General features: G+C 38.7%; 1 protein-coding gene across 14 annotated transcripts in view; it reads left to right on the top strand.

Annotated features, from left to right (window-relative positions):
* SYNE1 (spectrin repeat containing nuclear envelope protein 1) overlaps positions 1 to 16,390 on the top strand; it is a 491,794-nt gene that overhangs the window by 136,443 nt on the left and 338,961 nt on the right. For all 14 annotated transcript variants that reach the window (XM_055433423.2, XM_055433430.2, XM_055433426.2 and 11 more), the window contains 3 exons: positions 952 to 1,116; positions 12,556 to 12,668; positions 13,213 to 13,381. In XM_055433423.2, coding sequence (XP_055289398.2) covers positions 952 to 1,116; positions 12,556 to 12,668; positions 13,213 to 13,381 — 447 coding nt within the window. The remainder of the gene's footprint in view (positions 1 to 951; positions 1,117 to 12,555; positions 12,669 to 13,212; positions 13,382 to 16,390) is intronic.

The following is a 16,390-nucleotide window of genomic DNA, read 5'->3' as shown; positions in this document are numbered from 1 at the left end:
GGGACTCAAGTTAGTCAGGAGTATTTCTATCATCTCTTTCTTCACCGTGATGTTCCATCAGGTCCTCATGCTCTGGCTGTGGTGGGAAGTTTCACCAGTGGGATGGTCTTGGTTCCCTTGTCATTTCCCTTCAAGTTAGTGGAAGTGCCTGTTTAACCGCTCTTTCCCTGCTTTGCCTGTCTTATTGTAATATCACCGTTGACCCACTGAAATCCTGAAAGACCATCTCTCCTTTCATCCAATTGAATCCTGGGTTGTTTAGAAGTACCTCCCCACAAGTGAGGCCTCAATTTCTCCAAGTTCTGTAACAAGATTTCATCAACAGTTAATTATCTTCCTGTATTCACCTTTATTTTTATATTATTTAATTTAAGCTTATGTTCTTATCTGGTCTAGAACTTGAAGGAAAATTGCTCTGTAACTTTCATTTTAATATTTTTCAAACATTAAGTCCGAAATTTCAAAACCTCTGAAACTTCTCTCCCTCGTGGGAATATTTGCCTCGTACTTATTCCTTTTTCATTTTTATAATCCAACTTTTTCCATTAAACTCTATTAAAGAATAAGTTAGATCCCAACCCATCCCCTGCATCATTCCAGTAAGCTGTGAAGCAGTACCTGAGAATCAGATAAGTGGGAGAAATGATGAAATCATTAGAGAATTACATTTTTGTAGAAAGAATCCTGAATTCTCATTTTCCTGCCGAAATGTCTAGATGACCCTGATTTTTCTGGACCTGTTCTCATTATGTAGGAGATTTTGAAGGAAAGTATCTGTGTTCTGAACTTTTCAAAACATTAGATTAGGACACAGATATTTTCTTACTTGGTATTTATTAAATTAACCCAAAATTAATAACTTAGAGCATTTTGTAGGCTTTTAAATCATTTGGGGGAATTTTAGGAATTGTCTTTTGTGTTAAGACACTGTCTTTCTACTTTGTATTTCAGCTCTTCGATTGGCATATACAACTTGATAAGTCTCTTCCTGCACCTCTGGGCACAATAGGGGCCTGGTTATACAGAGCAGAGGTGGCCCTAAAAGAGGAAATAACCATTCAGCAGGTTCACGAGGAAACAGCAAACACAATACAACGGAAACGTGAGCAACACAAGGTAAATACTCTGGCTGGAAAACCTTCCAGCGTAACGGTTCTAGTGTTACCAAATCAGGTGTGTTTGCCCATTACTCAGCAAGTCAAAGGTTGAGACACTAAGATTTGCAGCAGAGAAAGGGTTTATTCACAAGGCAGCCAATTGAGGAGATGAGAGAACAAATTTCAGATCCATCTCCCTGAAGGTGAGGCGTTCTGAGTATTTATGGGATAAAGCTGAGCGTGGGAAGGGTCACTGGAGATAAGGTGATCCTCGTTCTGTGCAGATGCGATTAAGGCACAGACCTCTTCATGGGCCCCATGTTCAGGAAGTGTGGCACTAGTGTGATGAGAGAGTGGAGTTTTGGGCCCTCTGACATCACAAGGTCCCCATGCGGACATTCGCCCATGGTCAGATGGAAGGTCAGTGGACCTAACCAGTCTTAACCAGCTGGAGCTCAAACGGGACACAGCTGACTCCAAGTTCCTAAATTCAGCTTGGCCAACATCTTTTTGTTAAGGTTGTGTGATACTGGGAGGTTTTGTTAAGGTTGTGTCATACTGGGAGGACCTACAAATTTTATTAAAGCAAACCTGATCAATGAAGGTAGATTGTTGTTGTTCAGTTGCTAAGTTGTGTCTGAATCTGTGACTCCACGGTCTACAGCATGCCAGGCTTCCCTGTCCTTCACCATCTCCATTGAATCAATGATGCCATCCAATCATCTTGTCCTCTGTCACCCCCTTCTCTTATCCTCAATCTTTCCAAGTATCAGGGTCTTTTCCAGTGAGTCAGCTCTTTGCATCAGGTGGTCAGGGTATTGGAGCTTCAGCAGGTTACAATTTATTATTTATTAACAGCTAACTCATAATACCCTTGTTTCACTAGTATAGTCTGGAACTTGTGCTGACCCAGGCACCCATTCATTCTGGTTCAGAGATGTCCCATTTTCCTAGAAATTCTTTGATTTGCATTTCCCTCTTCTGTACTTGTTATGACAATCTCAGTAGATTCATTTCCCAAGTTGTTTTCCGATAGCTCTGTGTTATTTTTTCATCTGCATTTACTTTTGTTATTTCTTTTGCTATATTGTTGTCTTCGAAAATATAAGGCTGTAGACAGTGTGTATTTACATAATAGTGGGATTGGCCATTGGCTCCAGACCTCTTTTCCACCTCCATTCTCATAGGAAGGCAAACCAAGTCACCAAGTTCTTACGTCCTGGTGCTTAAGAAGTGAGGATCAGGGTGAGGGGAGGGCTTACTAGTAGCCTTCAAAAGTGGTGGGATTAGGCCTTGATGATCTCTTAGCCATTTGAGACTTTATTTTCTCAATTCATGTTTTGTTGTGCTTTGTGTAAGTTCTAACACTCTTCCTCTGCGTCTTGTGATAATACAGTCCTAACTTAAAATGCTGTTTTTTTCACTAACATCTCACTGATGCAACCCTGCATCTTGTGCAGTTGAATTTGTGTATCTCATTTACTGAGTCATGGTGGGGGTTAACTGTATATGTGGAAAATAAACCAACAACCAGGTCTCACTTTGTTCTTCTCTCCTGGTTAAACAAGAAAAAGTGAAAAGTGTTAGTTGCTCAATCATGTTCAACTCTTGGCAACCCCAGGGGACTGTAGCCCATCAGGCTCCTCTGTCCATGGAATTCTCCAGGCAAGAATATGGGTTGCCATTCCCTTCTCCAGGGGATTTCCAGAGCCAGGGATTGAACCCAAGTCTCCTGCATTGCAGGCAGATTCTTTAACATCTGATCCACCAGGTGACTTTTTGGTTAAAGCCAGCTCTCAGCCTAGCTCCTGCCCACGTTCGTGGAGTTGAGTGTGGTTAGAGATAAACACACCCCCAGGCACTCTGACTAACCCAAGTGGGCCCTTAATGCTCCCTGGCACTCCAAAGGCATTTTTGGACTCTCTTCCCTCTGCATTTCTGGGACAACTATTTTATACCTTTTCTCCTCAAACCTTCCACACCTCCTCCTTCATCCTTACTCTTAGCTGATGACACCGCTTCCTATTTCTCTGAGAAAATAGAAGCAGTCGAAAAAGAATTTCCGCAAGCTCCCACGACCACATCAACCCACCTACATGCATCTGTGACCGAATACTTCGTCTCCTCTCCTGTTACTATGGATGAACCATCTGTGCTCCAAGCTGAGGCCAGCCCCTCCGCATGTACAGTGGATCCCATCCTCCCAGCTCTGTTCCAGAAGATAATTCCTCTAGTACTTTACTTCTTTATTTTTTCTCTCTCTTTCTCTGCTGGATTTTCCCCACCCACATGAAATATAGTGTCATTATTCTTAATAGCCTCTTTCTTAACCTTACCCCTCCTTTCAGCTATTATCCATTAAAAAAAAAAATTTTACTGGGGTATAGTTGCTTTATAATGTTGTGTTAGTTTCTGTACAGCAAAGTGAATCTGCTATACATGCATGTATCCCCCTTTTTTTAGATTTCCTTCCCACTTGGGTCATCACAGACCAATGGGTAGAGTTCCCTGTGCTATACAGTAGGTTCTCATTAGTTATCAATTTTATACATAGGCTCAATAGTGTATTTATGTCAATCACAATCTCCCAATTCATTCCATTCCTTCCCTTCCCCCTTGGTATCTACATGTTTGCTCTTTACATCTGTATCTTTGTTTTCTGCTTTGTAGATAAGATCATCTATACCAATTTTTTCAGATTCTACATATATGCATTAATATACGATATTTGTTTTTCTCTTTTTGGCTTTCTTCAGTCTGTATGACAGTTTTTAGGTCCCCCTACGTCTCTACAAATGACCCAGTTTTGTTCCTTTTCATGGCAGAGGCAGCGTAATATTCCATCGTATATATGTACCACATCTTCTTTATCTATTCCTCTGTTGATGGACGTTTAGGTTGTTTCAGTGTCCTGGATAATGTATACAGTGAGCTACTGTCCACTTTTTTCTTTCTTTGACAAAAGTGAAGTTCTCTGAAAGTGCTATCTGAAATCTCCTTTGGTTCTGTACTTCTCCCATTCTTTCTAGAACCCCTTCCAGTCAAGTTTTCCCTGGACCGTCTGTCCGTGGCAGGTTCATGAGGGTGCTTTTTGATTCTTACTCAGTCATCAGTTCTCAGTCCTCATTTTACCTTTATTGGAAGCATTTTAGACTCTGAACTACTTTATCCATTTGGTTTCTTAATTTTTTTCTGTTCTTTCCAGTGTTTGCAGTTAGCCCACATTTGGTCCAAAATGTCCATGAGTATATTTGTTTATGGGACAAATAGTTTTGGACAGGGCCAAATATCAAGGACCTTTTGATGTGGACCAAATATCTCCATGGGCATTTTGGATAGGACCAAATATAACCAATTATCAAGGACCTTTTGGCATAAACTGGATATTTTATGGTAATTTTGAACAGGACCATATGGTCCTGAAATGATTTTTTCTCTCTCTTTCAACAAATATTTATTGAGCTGTTTCTATTTGCAAAGTAGTGTTCCAGGCATTTGTGATATACCCATAAGCAAAACAGACAAAACCTCTACCCTAATATAACTTGCCTTTTCATAGGAGGAGGCAGTTAAGAAATAATAAATATGATAAATAAAGGCATTTTATATTAGAATAGAAGATGGAAGGACAAGGAAGATAAGGTGGTGTTGCAATTTTAAGCAGGGGAGTCAGTGAATCCACACTGAAAAGAGAATCTCAAATATGCAAGCGTGTTCCTACTCGAAGGCCTTTGCCCTTGCCAACATTTCTGGAATGTTCTTGTCTCTTTGCCTGAAATATTTTCCAGGCATTCTTCCTCATCTCCATGGGCCTTTACTGAAAAGTCACCTTTTAGTCAATCCTTTCTCGGCCCCTCTTTGAAAGGACAACATCCTTTTCCCTTTCCCTATTCAGTTTTTCTCTTTAGCATTATCTTCATCTCAAATGCTAATTTAATTATTTATCTTATTTATTGCTTGATCTCCTGTAGTATAATCTCAACTCTGTAAGAGCAATCATTATTGTTTGTTTTTTACTCTTGTTAAAAAAAAAAAAAAACAGCCTCCCTCCATGGGGTCGCTAGGGGCCGGACACGACTGAGCGACTTTCACTTTTCACTTTCACACATTGGAGAAGGAAATGGCAACCCACCCCAGTGTTCTTGCCTGGAGAATCCCAGGGACGGGGGAGCCTGGTGAGCTTCCGTCTATGGGGTCACACAGAGTCGGACACGACTGAAGTGACTTAGCAGCAGCAGCAGAAGCAAAAATGGTTTAAGAAATAGTCAGGCTTTCAAAATTATAATTGGGTCAATAATGCTAATCATACTTTCTGAGAACTTGTTCCTTTGAGTAAGTTTTCAAAATTATTGGCATAAAATTATTCAAAATATTCTTGTGCCTGTAGTTAAGCCTCCATTTTTTCCCAGTTTTGTTTCTTTGCACTTTGTCACATTCCTTAAATGCACTTTTAGCATCCTTAATTTTCTCTGTTATATCCTAATGGTCTTTTCCCATCTACTTTCTTACCAGAGGAATGACAGAATCACTCTTTTAACAGCATCATTCTGGTGCTGTGTGAGGATATGGCTAGACTGGTCATAGAGGGGATAAGTCAGAGAAATCATTTCAGTGATCCGGGGAGAGTGGCTTGAACAAAGGTTGTAGCTATAGAGATGGTAAGAAATGGATTCTGAGTATATTTCAAGGGCAGAACAAAGATAATTTTTAGCATTAGATATTGATTATGAAGGAAGGGGAGTCATAAATGACACTATGATTTTTCAACCAAGCAGTTGGAAAAATGGAGTTTCCATCAGTTGAGATGGAAGGGCAATGAAGCAGATTTGGGAGGAAAGATGGAGTTCAGTCTGGGGGAAGGTAAGTATGAGACTGTTTCACACCCCAGCAAATATGCGGAGTGGGTAGCAGGAGATAAGAGACAGGAGGGGGCCAAATATTCAGAGTCCTTGGTATATAAAGGGGTGTTAAAAGCTTGGAGACTTAGATTAAATAAGTAAGTATAGACAGAAAATTAGTCAAGAGCTGAGCCCTGAGGGAACCCGGTATCAAGTAAGCTTCAGTGCTTATCGTTGTTGCTGTTCAGTCACCAAGTCAGGTCCGACTCTCTGTGACCACATAAACTGCAGCACGGCAGGCTTCCCTGTCCTTCACCATCTCCCAGAGCTTGCTCAAACTCGTGTCCACTGAGTCAGTGATGCCATTCGACCATCTTATCCTCTGTTGTCCCTGTCTCCTCTTGCCCTCTATCTTTCCCAGCATCAGGGTCTTTTCCAGTAAATCAACTCTTTGCATAAGGTGGCCAAAGTATTGGAGCTTCACTTTTAGCATCAGTCCTTCCAATGAATATTCAGCGTTGATATCCTTTAAGATTGACTAGTTTGACCTCCTTGCAGTCCAAGGGACTCTCAAGATTCTTATCCAGCAACACAGATGGAAAGCATCAGTTCTTTGGTTCTCGGCCTTCTTGATGGTTCAGCTCTCACATCCACACATGAGTAATGAAAAAAGCATACATTTGACTATATGGACCTTTGTCAGTAAAGTGATATCTCTGCTTTTTAATACACTGTTTATGTTTGTCATAGCTTTTCTTCCAACAAGCAAATGTCTTTTAATTTCATGGCTGCAGTCACCATCTGCAGTGATTTTGGAGCCCAAGAAAATAAAACCTGTCACAGTTTCCACTTTTCCCCATCTATTTGCTATGAAGTGATAGGATACTTAACAGTATCTAGATTAGCAATATAAAGAAGCATAGTGGGATGCTTTTCTGTGTTAATGATCTCTGTTCATTTCCAAGGCAAACTATTCAGTATCACAGTAATCCAAATCTATGCCCTGACCAATAATGCTGAAGATGCTGAAGTTAAATGGTTCTGTGAAGACCTACAAGACTTCTAGAATTAACACCCCAAAAAATGTCCCTTTCATTATAGAGCACTGGAATGAAAAAGTAGGAAGTCAAGAAATACCTGGAGTAATGGGCAAATTTGGCCTTGGAGTACAGTATGAAGCAGGGCAAAGGCTAACAAAGTTTTGCCAAGAGAATGCACTGGTTATAGCAAATACCCTCTTCCAACAACATAAGAGAAGACTTAACACATGGACATCACCAGATGGTCAACACCATAATCAGATTGATTATATTCTTTGCAGCCAAAGATGGAGAAACTCTACATAGTCAGCAAAAAAAAGACCAGGAGCTGACTGTGGCTCAGATCATGAACTCCTTATTGCCAAATTCAGATTTAAATTGAAGAAAGTAGGGAAAACAACTAGACCATTCGGGTATGATCTAAATCAAATCCATTATGACTATACAGTGGAAGTGACAGATTCAAGGGATTAGATCTGATAGACAAGAGTGCCTGAAGATCTATGGATGAAGGTTCATGACATTGTACAGGAGGCAGTGATCAAGACCATCCCCATGAAACAGAAATGCAAAAAGGCAAAATGGTTGTCTGAGGAGGCCTTACAAACATCTATGAAAGAAGAAAAGTGAAAGGCAAAGGAGAAAAGGAAAGATATACCCATTTGAATGCAGAGTTCCAAAGACTAGCAAGGAGAGATAAGAAAGCCTTCATCAGCAATCAATGCAAAGAAATAGAGGAAAGCAATAGAATGGAAAAGACTAGAGATCTCTTCAGGAAAATTAGAGATACCAAGGGAACATTTCATGCAAAGATGGGCACAATAAAGGACAGAAATGGGATGGACCTAACAGAAGCAGAAGATATTAAGAAGAGGTGGCAAGAATACACAGAAGAACCATACAAAAAAGATCTTCACGACACAGATAATCACGATGGTGTGATCACTCACCTAGAGCCAGACATCCTTGAATGAGAAGTCAAGTGGGCCTTAGAAAGTATCACTACGAACAAAGCTAGTGGAAGTGATGGAATTCCATTTGAGCTATTTCCAGTCCTAAAAGATGATGCTGAAAGTGCTGAACTCAATATGCCAGCAAATTGGGAAAACTCAGCAGTTGGCCACAGGCCTGGAAAAAAGTCAGTTTGCATTCCAATCCCAAAGAAAAGCAATGCCAAAGAATGCTCAAACTACCGCACAATTGCACTCATCTCGCACAGTAGCAAAGTCATGCTCACAATTCTGCAAGCCAGGCTTCAACAGTGCGTGAACCGTGAACTTCCAGATGTTCAAGCTGGATTTAGAAAAGGCAGAGGAACCAGAGATCAAATAACCAGCATCCGTTGGATCATAGAAAAATGAAAGAGTTCCAGAAAAACATCTACTTCTGCTTACTGACTATGCCAAATCCTTTGACTGTGTGGATCACAATAAACTGTGGAAAATTCTGAAAGAGATGGAAATACCAGACCACCTGACCTGCCTCTTGAGAAATCTGTATGCAGGTCAAGAAGCAACAGTTAGAACTGGACATGGAACAACAGACTGGTTCCAAATCAGGAAAGGAGTATGTCAAGGCTGTATATTGTCACCCTGCTTATTTAACTTCTATGCAGAGTACAGCATAAGAAACACTGGGCTGGATGAAGCACAAGTTGGAATGAAGTTTGCCAGGAACCTCAGGTATGCAGATGACACCACCCTTATGGCAGAAAGCAAAGAAGAACTAAAGAGCCTCTTCTTGAAAGTGAAAGAGGAGAGTGAAAAAGTTGGCTTAAAACTCAACATTCAGAAAACAAAGATCATGACATCTGGTCCCATCACTTCATGGCAAATAGCTGGGGGAACAGTGGAAACAGTGACAGACTTTATTTTTTGGGCTCCAAAGTCACGGCAGATGGAGACTACAGACATGAAATTAAAAGATGCTTGCTCCTTGGAAGAAAAACTATGACCAACCTAGACAGCTTATTACAAAGCAGAGACATTACTTTGCCAACAAATGTCTGTCTGGTCAAAGCTATGGTTTTTCCAGTAGTCATGTATGGATGTGAGAGTTGGACTATAAAAAGAACTGATCGCCGAAGAATTGATGCTTTTGAACTGTGGTATTGGAGAAGACTCTTGAGAGTCCTTTGGACTGCAAGGAGATCCAACCAGTCCCTCTTAAAGGAAATCAGTCCTGAATATTCCTTGGAAGGACTGATGTTGAAGCTGAAACTCCAATATTTTGGCCACCTGATGGGAAGAACTGACTCATTTGAAATGACCCTGATGCTGGGAAAGGTTGAAGGCGGGAGGAGAAGGGGATGACAGAGGATGAGATGGTTGGATGGCATCACCGACTCAATGGATATGAGTTTGAGTAAACTCTGGGAATTGGTGATGGACAGGGAGGCCTGGCGTTCTGCAGTCCATGGGGTCACAAAGAGTCAGACACAACTGAGCAACTGAAATGAACTGAATGGATGCTCAAATTTTCAATAGATGTATGGGAAGTCCAATTCCATTCAACATATACTTGTTAGGATATACAATTAATTTTAGAACCAAATTCCAGGATATACAATTAATATTAGAACAAAATTGTTGGCTCTGCTTTTTAGTATGCTGTCTAGGTTTGTCATAGCTTTTCTTTCAAGTAGCAAGCATCTTTTAATTTCATGGCTACAGTGATCCACAGTGATTTTGGAGCCCAAGGAAACAATAATTAATTAAGCAGTTAATAACTTGTAAAGACTTCTGTTCTGGAGTCTATTTGTCTGATATTGATGCACACATATGAGACTTCTTTTATTAGAATTTGCCTGGCTTGTTGTTTTCTATTGTGTTAATTTCAACCCATCCTTGTTCTTAATGTTTAGGAATATCTCTTTTAAAAAGCAGATAGTTCTGTTTGTCTAATCTGACATTCTCTGCCTTTCGATAAGGAAATATATATTCCATTCATATTTATTTATAATTACTGATATATCTGAATTTGTTTCTACCATTCGTTTCTATTTGCTCTACTTTTTCTTTCTTTTTCCCCTGCATTCTTCCTGTTTATAAGTTGATTGAAGGTTTTTTTTTAATTTTTTAATTGGAGGAAAATTGCTTTAAAATGTTTGATTGAGGGGTTTTGTTGTTGTTGTTGATTTGTTTGCCTGTTTATCTTATTCCATGTTTTCCCTCAAACTGTCTTCAAGTTATAAACTGTAGTTGTGTAATGTGATTGTCCTTGAAATTATACCATAGGTACTTAATGAAATTGAAAATCAGTGTCTTGGCCTCCTCTTAATCTATATAAGGAATTAAGAACACTTTAACCAGGTCCTACTCTTCTAACTTTCAAACTGTTATTGTCAAGTATTAAATTGCTTACATTTTTCTAACACTGTGAATGTATTGTTTCTGCTGGTTCTCACTCATGGTAGCGTGTCTCCTGTGTTTGGCGATATTTGCATTCTTCCTTTTGTGTTTGCGTTTGCTATCAGCCAGGGACACATCAGCTCTCTTTGAGGGTTCTGGCTAAATGTTGAGTTCTCACTTTCAATATTTCTCACATTATTCAAGTCCCAAGACTTGCATGGTATTGATATTTGTCTGGGACAATCAGCTTTTTCAGTGATTTTGTTCATAGGTCTGTGATTCAGTTTGGGGTCATGTTTTCTGAAAATGGGAGACTTAAAGGTTTCACTTACTTCCTGTGAGAGTACTAGTGAGCTAAAGTCATACGCTGTGCTCAGCATCTGGTTGCTTTGTAGTGAGACGGCCTTTCAGAGGACCCAGCAGTATCACAGCATCTGTATTCATTTGTCATGTTTAAAAATGTTTTTGTTTGTTTTGATTTCTTGTCAAGATTTCTTTCAAGTCATTAGATATAGAAAACTACAACAGGCAGAACTTCTTGGAAGACAACTGGACATTTGGAAATCCAGCAGTCACAGATCCCCACCCATATCATTAACATGTAGTCACACAGAACAAATAAGAGGTGGGAGTGGTGGTGGCTCTAAACTTGTCCTGAAGTCATTTGGGGGAGTTTCGGTCAAGATATAAGCTATAGAACTGTGTCTACAGGTTAAGAAGGAGGCAGACAAGTGACTGAAATACTCAAGGCAATAGCTACTCTAGGATGGTCCTCTGTTCTCTGTAATCAGCTCTGAGATGCCTGTGGTGCCCTCCCACTGGGAACAGGGAACTTGTGAATGTCTGTGCCATTACCTACAGACTCAAAGCACATCAGAAGGTGATAATAGCAAATACATATCAAGATAGAAATAGTTTGGGGCTTGAACTTTTTTCTACAATGTAACAACATCCTCTGAACTAAAAGAAAATTAATCCCTTACGTTAACAAACACATATGACTTTAGCATCTTAATTTATATATGAAAGCCTTCATTTGTACCTGTCTGTCAAGTGTCTTTCTTATGTTTTAGGCTGTTTTCTTCCTTCTGTTTTTCTCTGATTAATCTACTAAATCTTAGTGTGAAACACTATTAATTAATGAAAAAATATACATTTTTATTTGGCACATGAGGTCTTCGTTGCAACACATAGGATCTTTGGTCTCTGGTGTGATATGCAGGACCTTTAGTTGTGGCATGTGGGATCTAGTTCTCTGACCAGGGATTGAACCCAGGCCCTCTGTATTGGGTTGCAGACTCTTAGCCACTTCTTAGCAGGGAAGCCCAAATAGAGTGTTGATTTTTCTAATTCACTCTGGTAGGTTAATGTATCTTATTTTTCAATGAGTGACAATCTGTTGGCTATTTACTCTGCTGTTGAGAAACCACCTAAGCTCTAGAAAATACAGCATGAATCTGCTTTCACCTCTCTCCTTCTTTGCTTTTATGTGAGAAATTAGCTAGGAATTGTGAAGGACTTGTGAATCTTCATATGTCTTCTGACAATGACAAACTCAGAAAACAAATCTAAATAAATTATTAAAAGTTTTTGGAGTTCTGTACAATCTAGACAGAATGTTTATAAACATCACATTTAGTCTTCCTGCTGTGATATCTATGGGACATTCCTTGTGCTTATTTGAAATCGTCTAACCATAAGGGTGTTTTCTTAATATGTTGTAATGTAATTGATTTACTTTAAGATGGCAAGCAAGCATGACTTTTACAGTAGCCTGCACACACTCAGAATAAAATAGAGAATTTAATATTTTTAGTTTTAACTTTAAAGGGTTAAACTACTTGTACCTAGTTTTAAGCTTTGGAAAACCAATAGATTCAAAATCAGGGAAAGAGAAAAATGCTAACATTTATCATTTATAGCACTAACTACATCTTCCTTTGGACCATGTGCCTTTAAAATGTCTGAATGCATTGCTGTGCAAGTGTCATGTGTGTTTAAAAGATGCCATAATTATTAGCTACAGCTCTAGCACAGGACCTTATGGACAAGCACTCAGGCTCCTGTACAAGGTAAAAGCCTGTGCTTGGCACCAAGCCGTGTATGGCTGTGGCAGCACCATAAAATTGTTGAATACATTGACTCATCCGTGCAGGCTGAAAATTATGCTTCTTAGCTTCCTGTGAACATGTTTCCTCATTTTTAATTTTTTTTTTAAATTGTATCTTAGGATCTGCTTCAAAACACAGATGCCCACAAAAGAGCATTCCATGAAATCTACCGAACCAGGTCTGTGAACGGGATCCCAGTGCCACCTGATCAATTAGAGGACATGGCCGAGAGGTAAGAGAATGTCTGATTTTGAATGAAGTGTAGTTAAAAGGCTCGGTGGATGCTTTTTTCCCATGTCTTTTCTTTCTGAATTAATTTTTTTTTTTTTTTTACGTAGATGCTTGCATTTGGTACATAAAAACTGGGTTCCCATAGCACATGCTAAGAATGCTAACGTTCTAATACATGATTAGTTGAAAAGAATAAACCTGCATGTACCCACAGCCTGAAAATCACAGAAATGGTTTCTTCAGAGGCTGTATTTTTATTCAGTACTGTGAGGAACATTATGTAATATTGCAAAAACAGCTTCTAAAAGAAACAGATGAGCGCGATCTTGGCAGGAGGAAGAACTAAATCAAAGACTTCAATCAATCGTGATTTGCCTTTAAACCCAGAGCTAGAAGCTGAACCAGCTTTCCTGAGAGTGACTGATCAGCCAGAGTTTAGAAGACCTTGTGCCTGCATTTTATTTAATACTGACATGTAACAGGTTAAGTAAGCCCGTTCTGTTACTATTAGTTGCATTCTGTAAATTCTCTGTGTTTGTTCCTAGGTTTCATTTTGTTTCCTCCACGTCAGAGCTACACTTAATGAAAATGGAATTTCTAGAGTTAAAGTACCGTCTGCTGTCACTGCTGGTTCTTGCAGAGTCAAAGCTGAAGTCTTGGATCATCAAGTATGGGGGTAGAGATTCAGTGGAGCTACTTCTGCAAAACTACATCGTAAGTCTCCCTGCGGCTCTGACAGAGGTCAGAGGACCCCTGGGTTTAGTATCTAATACCTTCTAGTTTATTGGACATTGTTACTTTTATCTTGAATTTAAACCTCAAGTTACCAGTGTGTAAAATGGGTTTAATGTAAATCTGTGAGCTTTTCACAGCAATCTGAAATATACACCTGTATTCTTTGGAGTATAAAATGTTTTACAGCATTAATCCTATTGAACTAATTTTGATAAGCTTTCTTGCTTAAAAAAGTTTTTGTATTGCATACAACTGATTGTGCGCTCACCACTGAAGTTGACTTAAAATAAACATTATTTTAAGCTTTCTAAAATCCAGTCATGAGTAGTTTAGGACAATTCTCAGTTATTCAGTGGGAACTATTTGTTTTTTTTTTAGATTAGTTCAAGCATGCCTTGTTTATGGCCATTCTGTGAGTTTCATTACTTCCTATGTGCGCCTAGGAAAAGTAAAATTCTGTCTGTGAACCTGTAAGAACTTAATTTTTGAAGAGTATTTTCTACTTTGGGCTATCAGTATAGATAATCCTATATGTACATAGACTAGTAGCCCTGCATTAATGAGGGAAGTAGGTCCTACTGTAGCTAGCAGTTTCCATTTACATGTAATCAGAGAGTTATAATTATTAAAAGTAGTTTATTTCTCTTAGTTAAACATGCTCCTCAATTAATTAGCAATACAGATATGCTCACAAAATTAATAAACATCTCAGTTCTTTGTTTCATTTGTATTTATTCAGAAGTTCTAACCGATAAATTAATTCATTTAAAATATAAGCCCATTTCTAACCTGACTAGTGTCAGTGGTTCTGTTACCAACATGACTGAATATTTATTGAAATCACATTTTTACTGAAGCATCCTAGAACCATAATATATTTTGCTACATTTTAATGTTATTTTCTACATGCTAAATGAATAACATGCATTTAAAAAAATTTAACAAGTTTGCAATAAAAATATTTCTCTAGATTTACTATAATTTTCTAGGAGACATTTGTCCAAAAATGTGAAATATGTGACAATATGTTGTTCCCGTATTCATTTTGAATGATTTTGGAAAGTAATGAGAAATCTGATTTTTTTTTTAACTTTGAGCATTTACATTAGTCCTACAAATATTAAATACAGATATGCATGTATATTTTCAGATTTAGTCATGTCAAATGATACACTCTGAGCTCAGTAGGTAATTATTCAGGATCCGTCTTTGTTCTTGCTATTTAAGGACAGCCAATTAGATTGAAATGCCTAATGAGACTGTTTCACCAGGTTAATGTTCCAACACAAAGATGTTAATAATTCTTTGAACTTCTCACATAAAGCCTTGCCTAGAAAATCCCATGGATGGAGGAGCCTGGTAGGCTGCAGTCCGTGGGGTCGCTAAGCGTCGGACATGACTGAGCGACTTCACTTTCACTTTTCACTTTAACACATTGGAGAAGGAAATGGCAACCCACTCCAGTGTTCTTGCCTGGAGAATCCCAGGGACGGGGGAGCCTGGTGGGCTTCTGTCTATGGGGTCGCACAGAGTTGGACACGACTGAAGTGACGCAGCAGCAGCAGCCAAAGAATTATTATTAATGATAAAAAGTCAGTACTTTTTACCTACTTCATAAATAGACATTCACTGAGCTGGTAATTTTAAACTGTTTTGTAATGTGACTCGCAAAATTATTTGTAAGATTGCTAATAGCTCTATAAATATAGCGGGCTTTAATTAATATTTCCTGATATTCTTGTTCCCTGATGAAAGATGTATATTTATCACCTAAACTTCTATTCCAAAAGAGGTTTAAGATAGTTATATTTTGATAGTTTTAATAGTTAGAGGATGTGGGATATTTTCCATGTGCCTAGTATTTCACATGTGTCATCTTGCATCTCAATGACGGCCCTATGGGCTGGGTATTTTCACATTGTTTCATTGATGAAATGGGCCTTTTGAATGTTCAAGTCACATGTTCCAAGTGGCATAGTTAATAAGAAGTGGAATCTGGATTAGAATCCACATCTTTCTGCATCGAAAGCCTTTGTGTTTATGAATTTTATGGGAATTCCCAGGTGACACTAGTGGTAAAGAACGCGCCTGCCAGTGCAAGAGACATAAGAGGTGTGGGTTCAAGCCCTGAGTCGGGAGGATCCCCTGGAGGAGGGCATGGCAACCCCCTCTAGTATTCTCGCCTGGAGAATCCCACAGACAGAGGAGCCTGGTTGACTACAGTCCTTAGGGTCACAGAGAGTCAGACATGACTGAAGTGACTTAGCATGCACTGAACTTTAATCTCTAACAAAACTGGCTGGGAAAAAAAATTTTTTTTTTAAACTGAAAAGTCCAAATAATTGAAATGATATTCTGTAGCTCAGTGAACTAAAGAATGCCATTCACATAAACAGTTCCATTTAATGTTGGTCCATAATTGACAGTATTTTACATTTCCATGCTGCTGCCTATTAGTTACTCTTATGTTATTATAGGCAGCATGGTATTGGGGCAGGGTGTGGTTGGATTCTTGGGGAGATTATTGGCACACATTATTGGGATTATTCTATGTGGCCACCGGTGACATAGGAATGTATTGAATCAGGACTCAGCTCTTCACTACCTATGTGACCTTATACATAACTTAATGTCTAGAAGACATAATCTTTTCCAAAATTTTAACAATAATAAGCATTCTTCTAAGGAACAAAGACAGACACTTCATTGTTTTCCTTCTATCTCACACGCCACAAGGCTTCTCTCATTCTTCTGGAGTTTTCGGGAAAATCATTCTCTTTAGAAGAGACTGTTTCAAAGTGCATGAAGATTAAAAAAAAAAACACATAAAATCAGTTTCTTAAATATAATTCTTTACTTGGTTTCTAAAAAAACATTATTGTAATGAGCCATATGCTGCTACATCATCAAATAAGCAAAGTAATATTTGAGATATAAGAGTTCCATAATTATCTTTTCCTTCATCTGAATTCTCAATTCTATTCTATT

The sequence above is a fragment of the Moschus berezovskii genome, chromosome 10 (genome assembly GCF_049115385.1).
Source record: "Moschus berezovskii isolate FMDL1 chromosome 10, NW_MosBer_1.0, whole genome shotgun sequence".
Classification (NCBI taxonomy): domain Eukaryota; kingdom Metazoa; phylum Chordata; class Mammalia; order Artiodactyla; family Moschidae; genus Moschus; species Moschus berezovskii.
The sequence above is the reverse complement of the archived record's forward strand: the minus strand, read 5'-3'. Positions and strand labels throughout refer to the sequence as shown.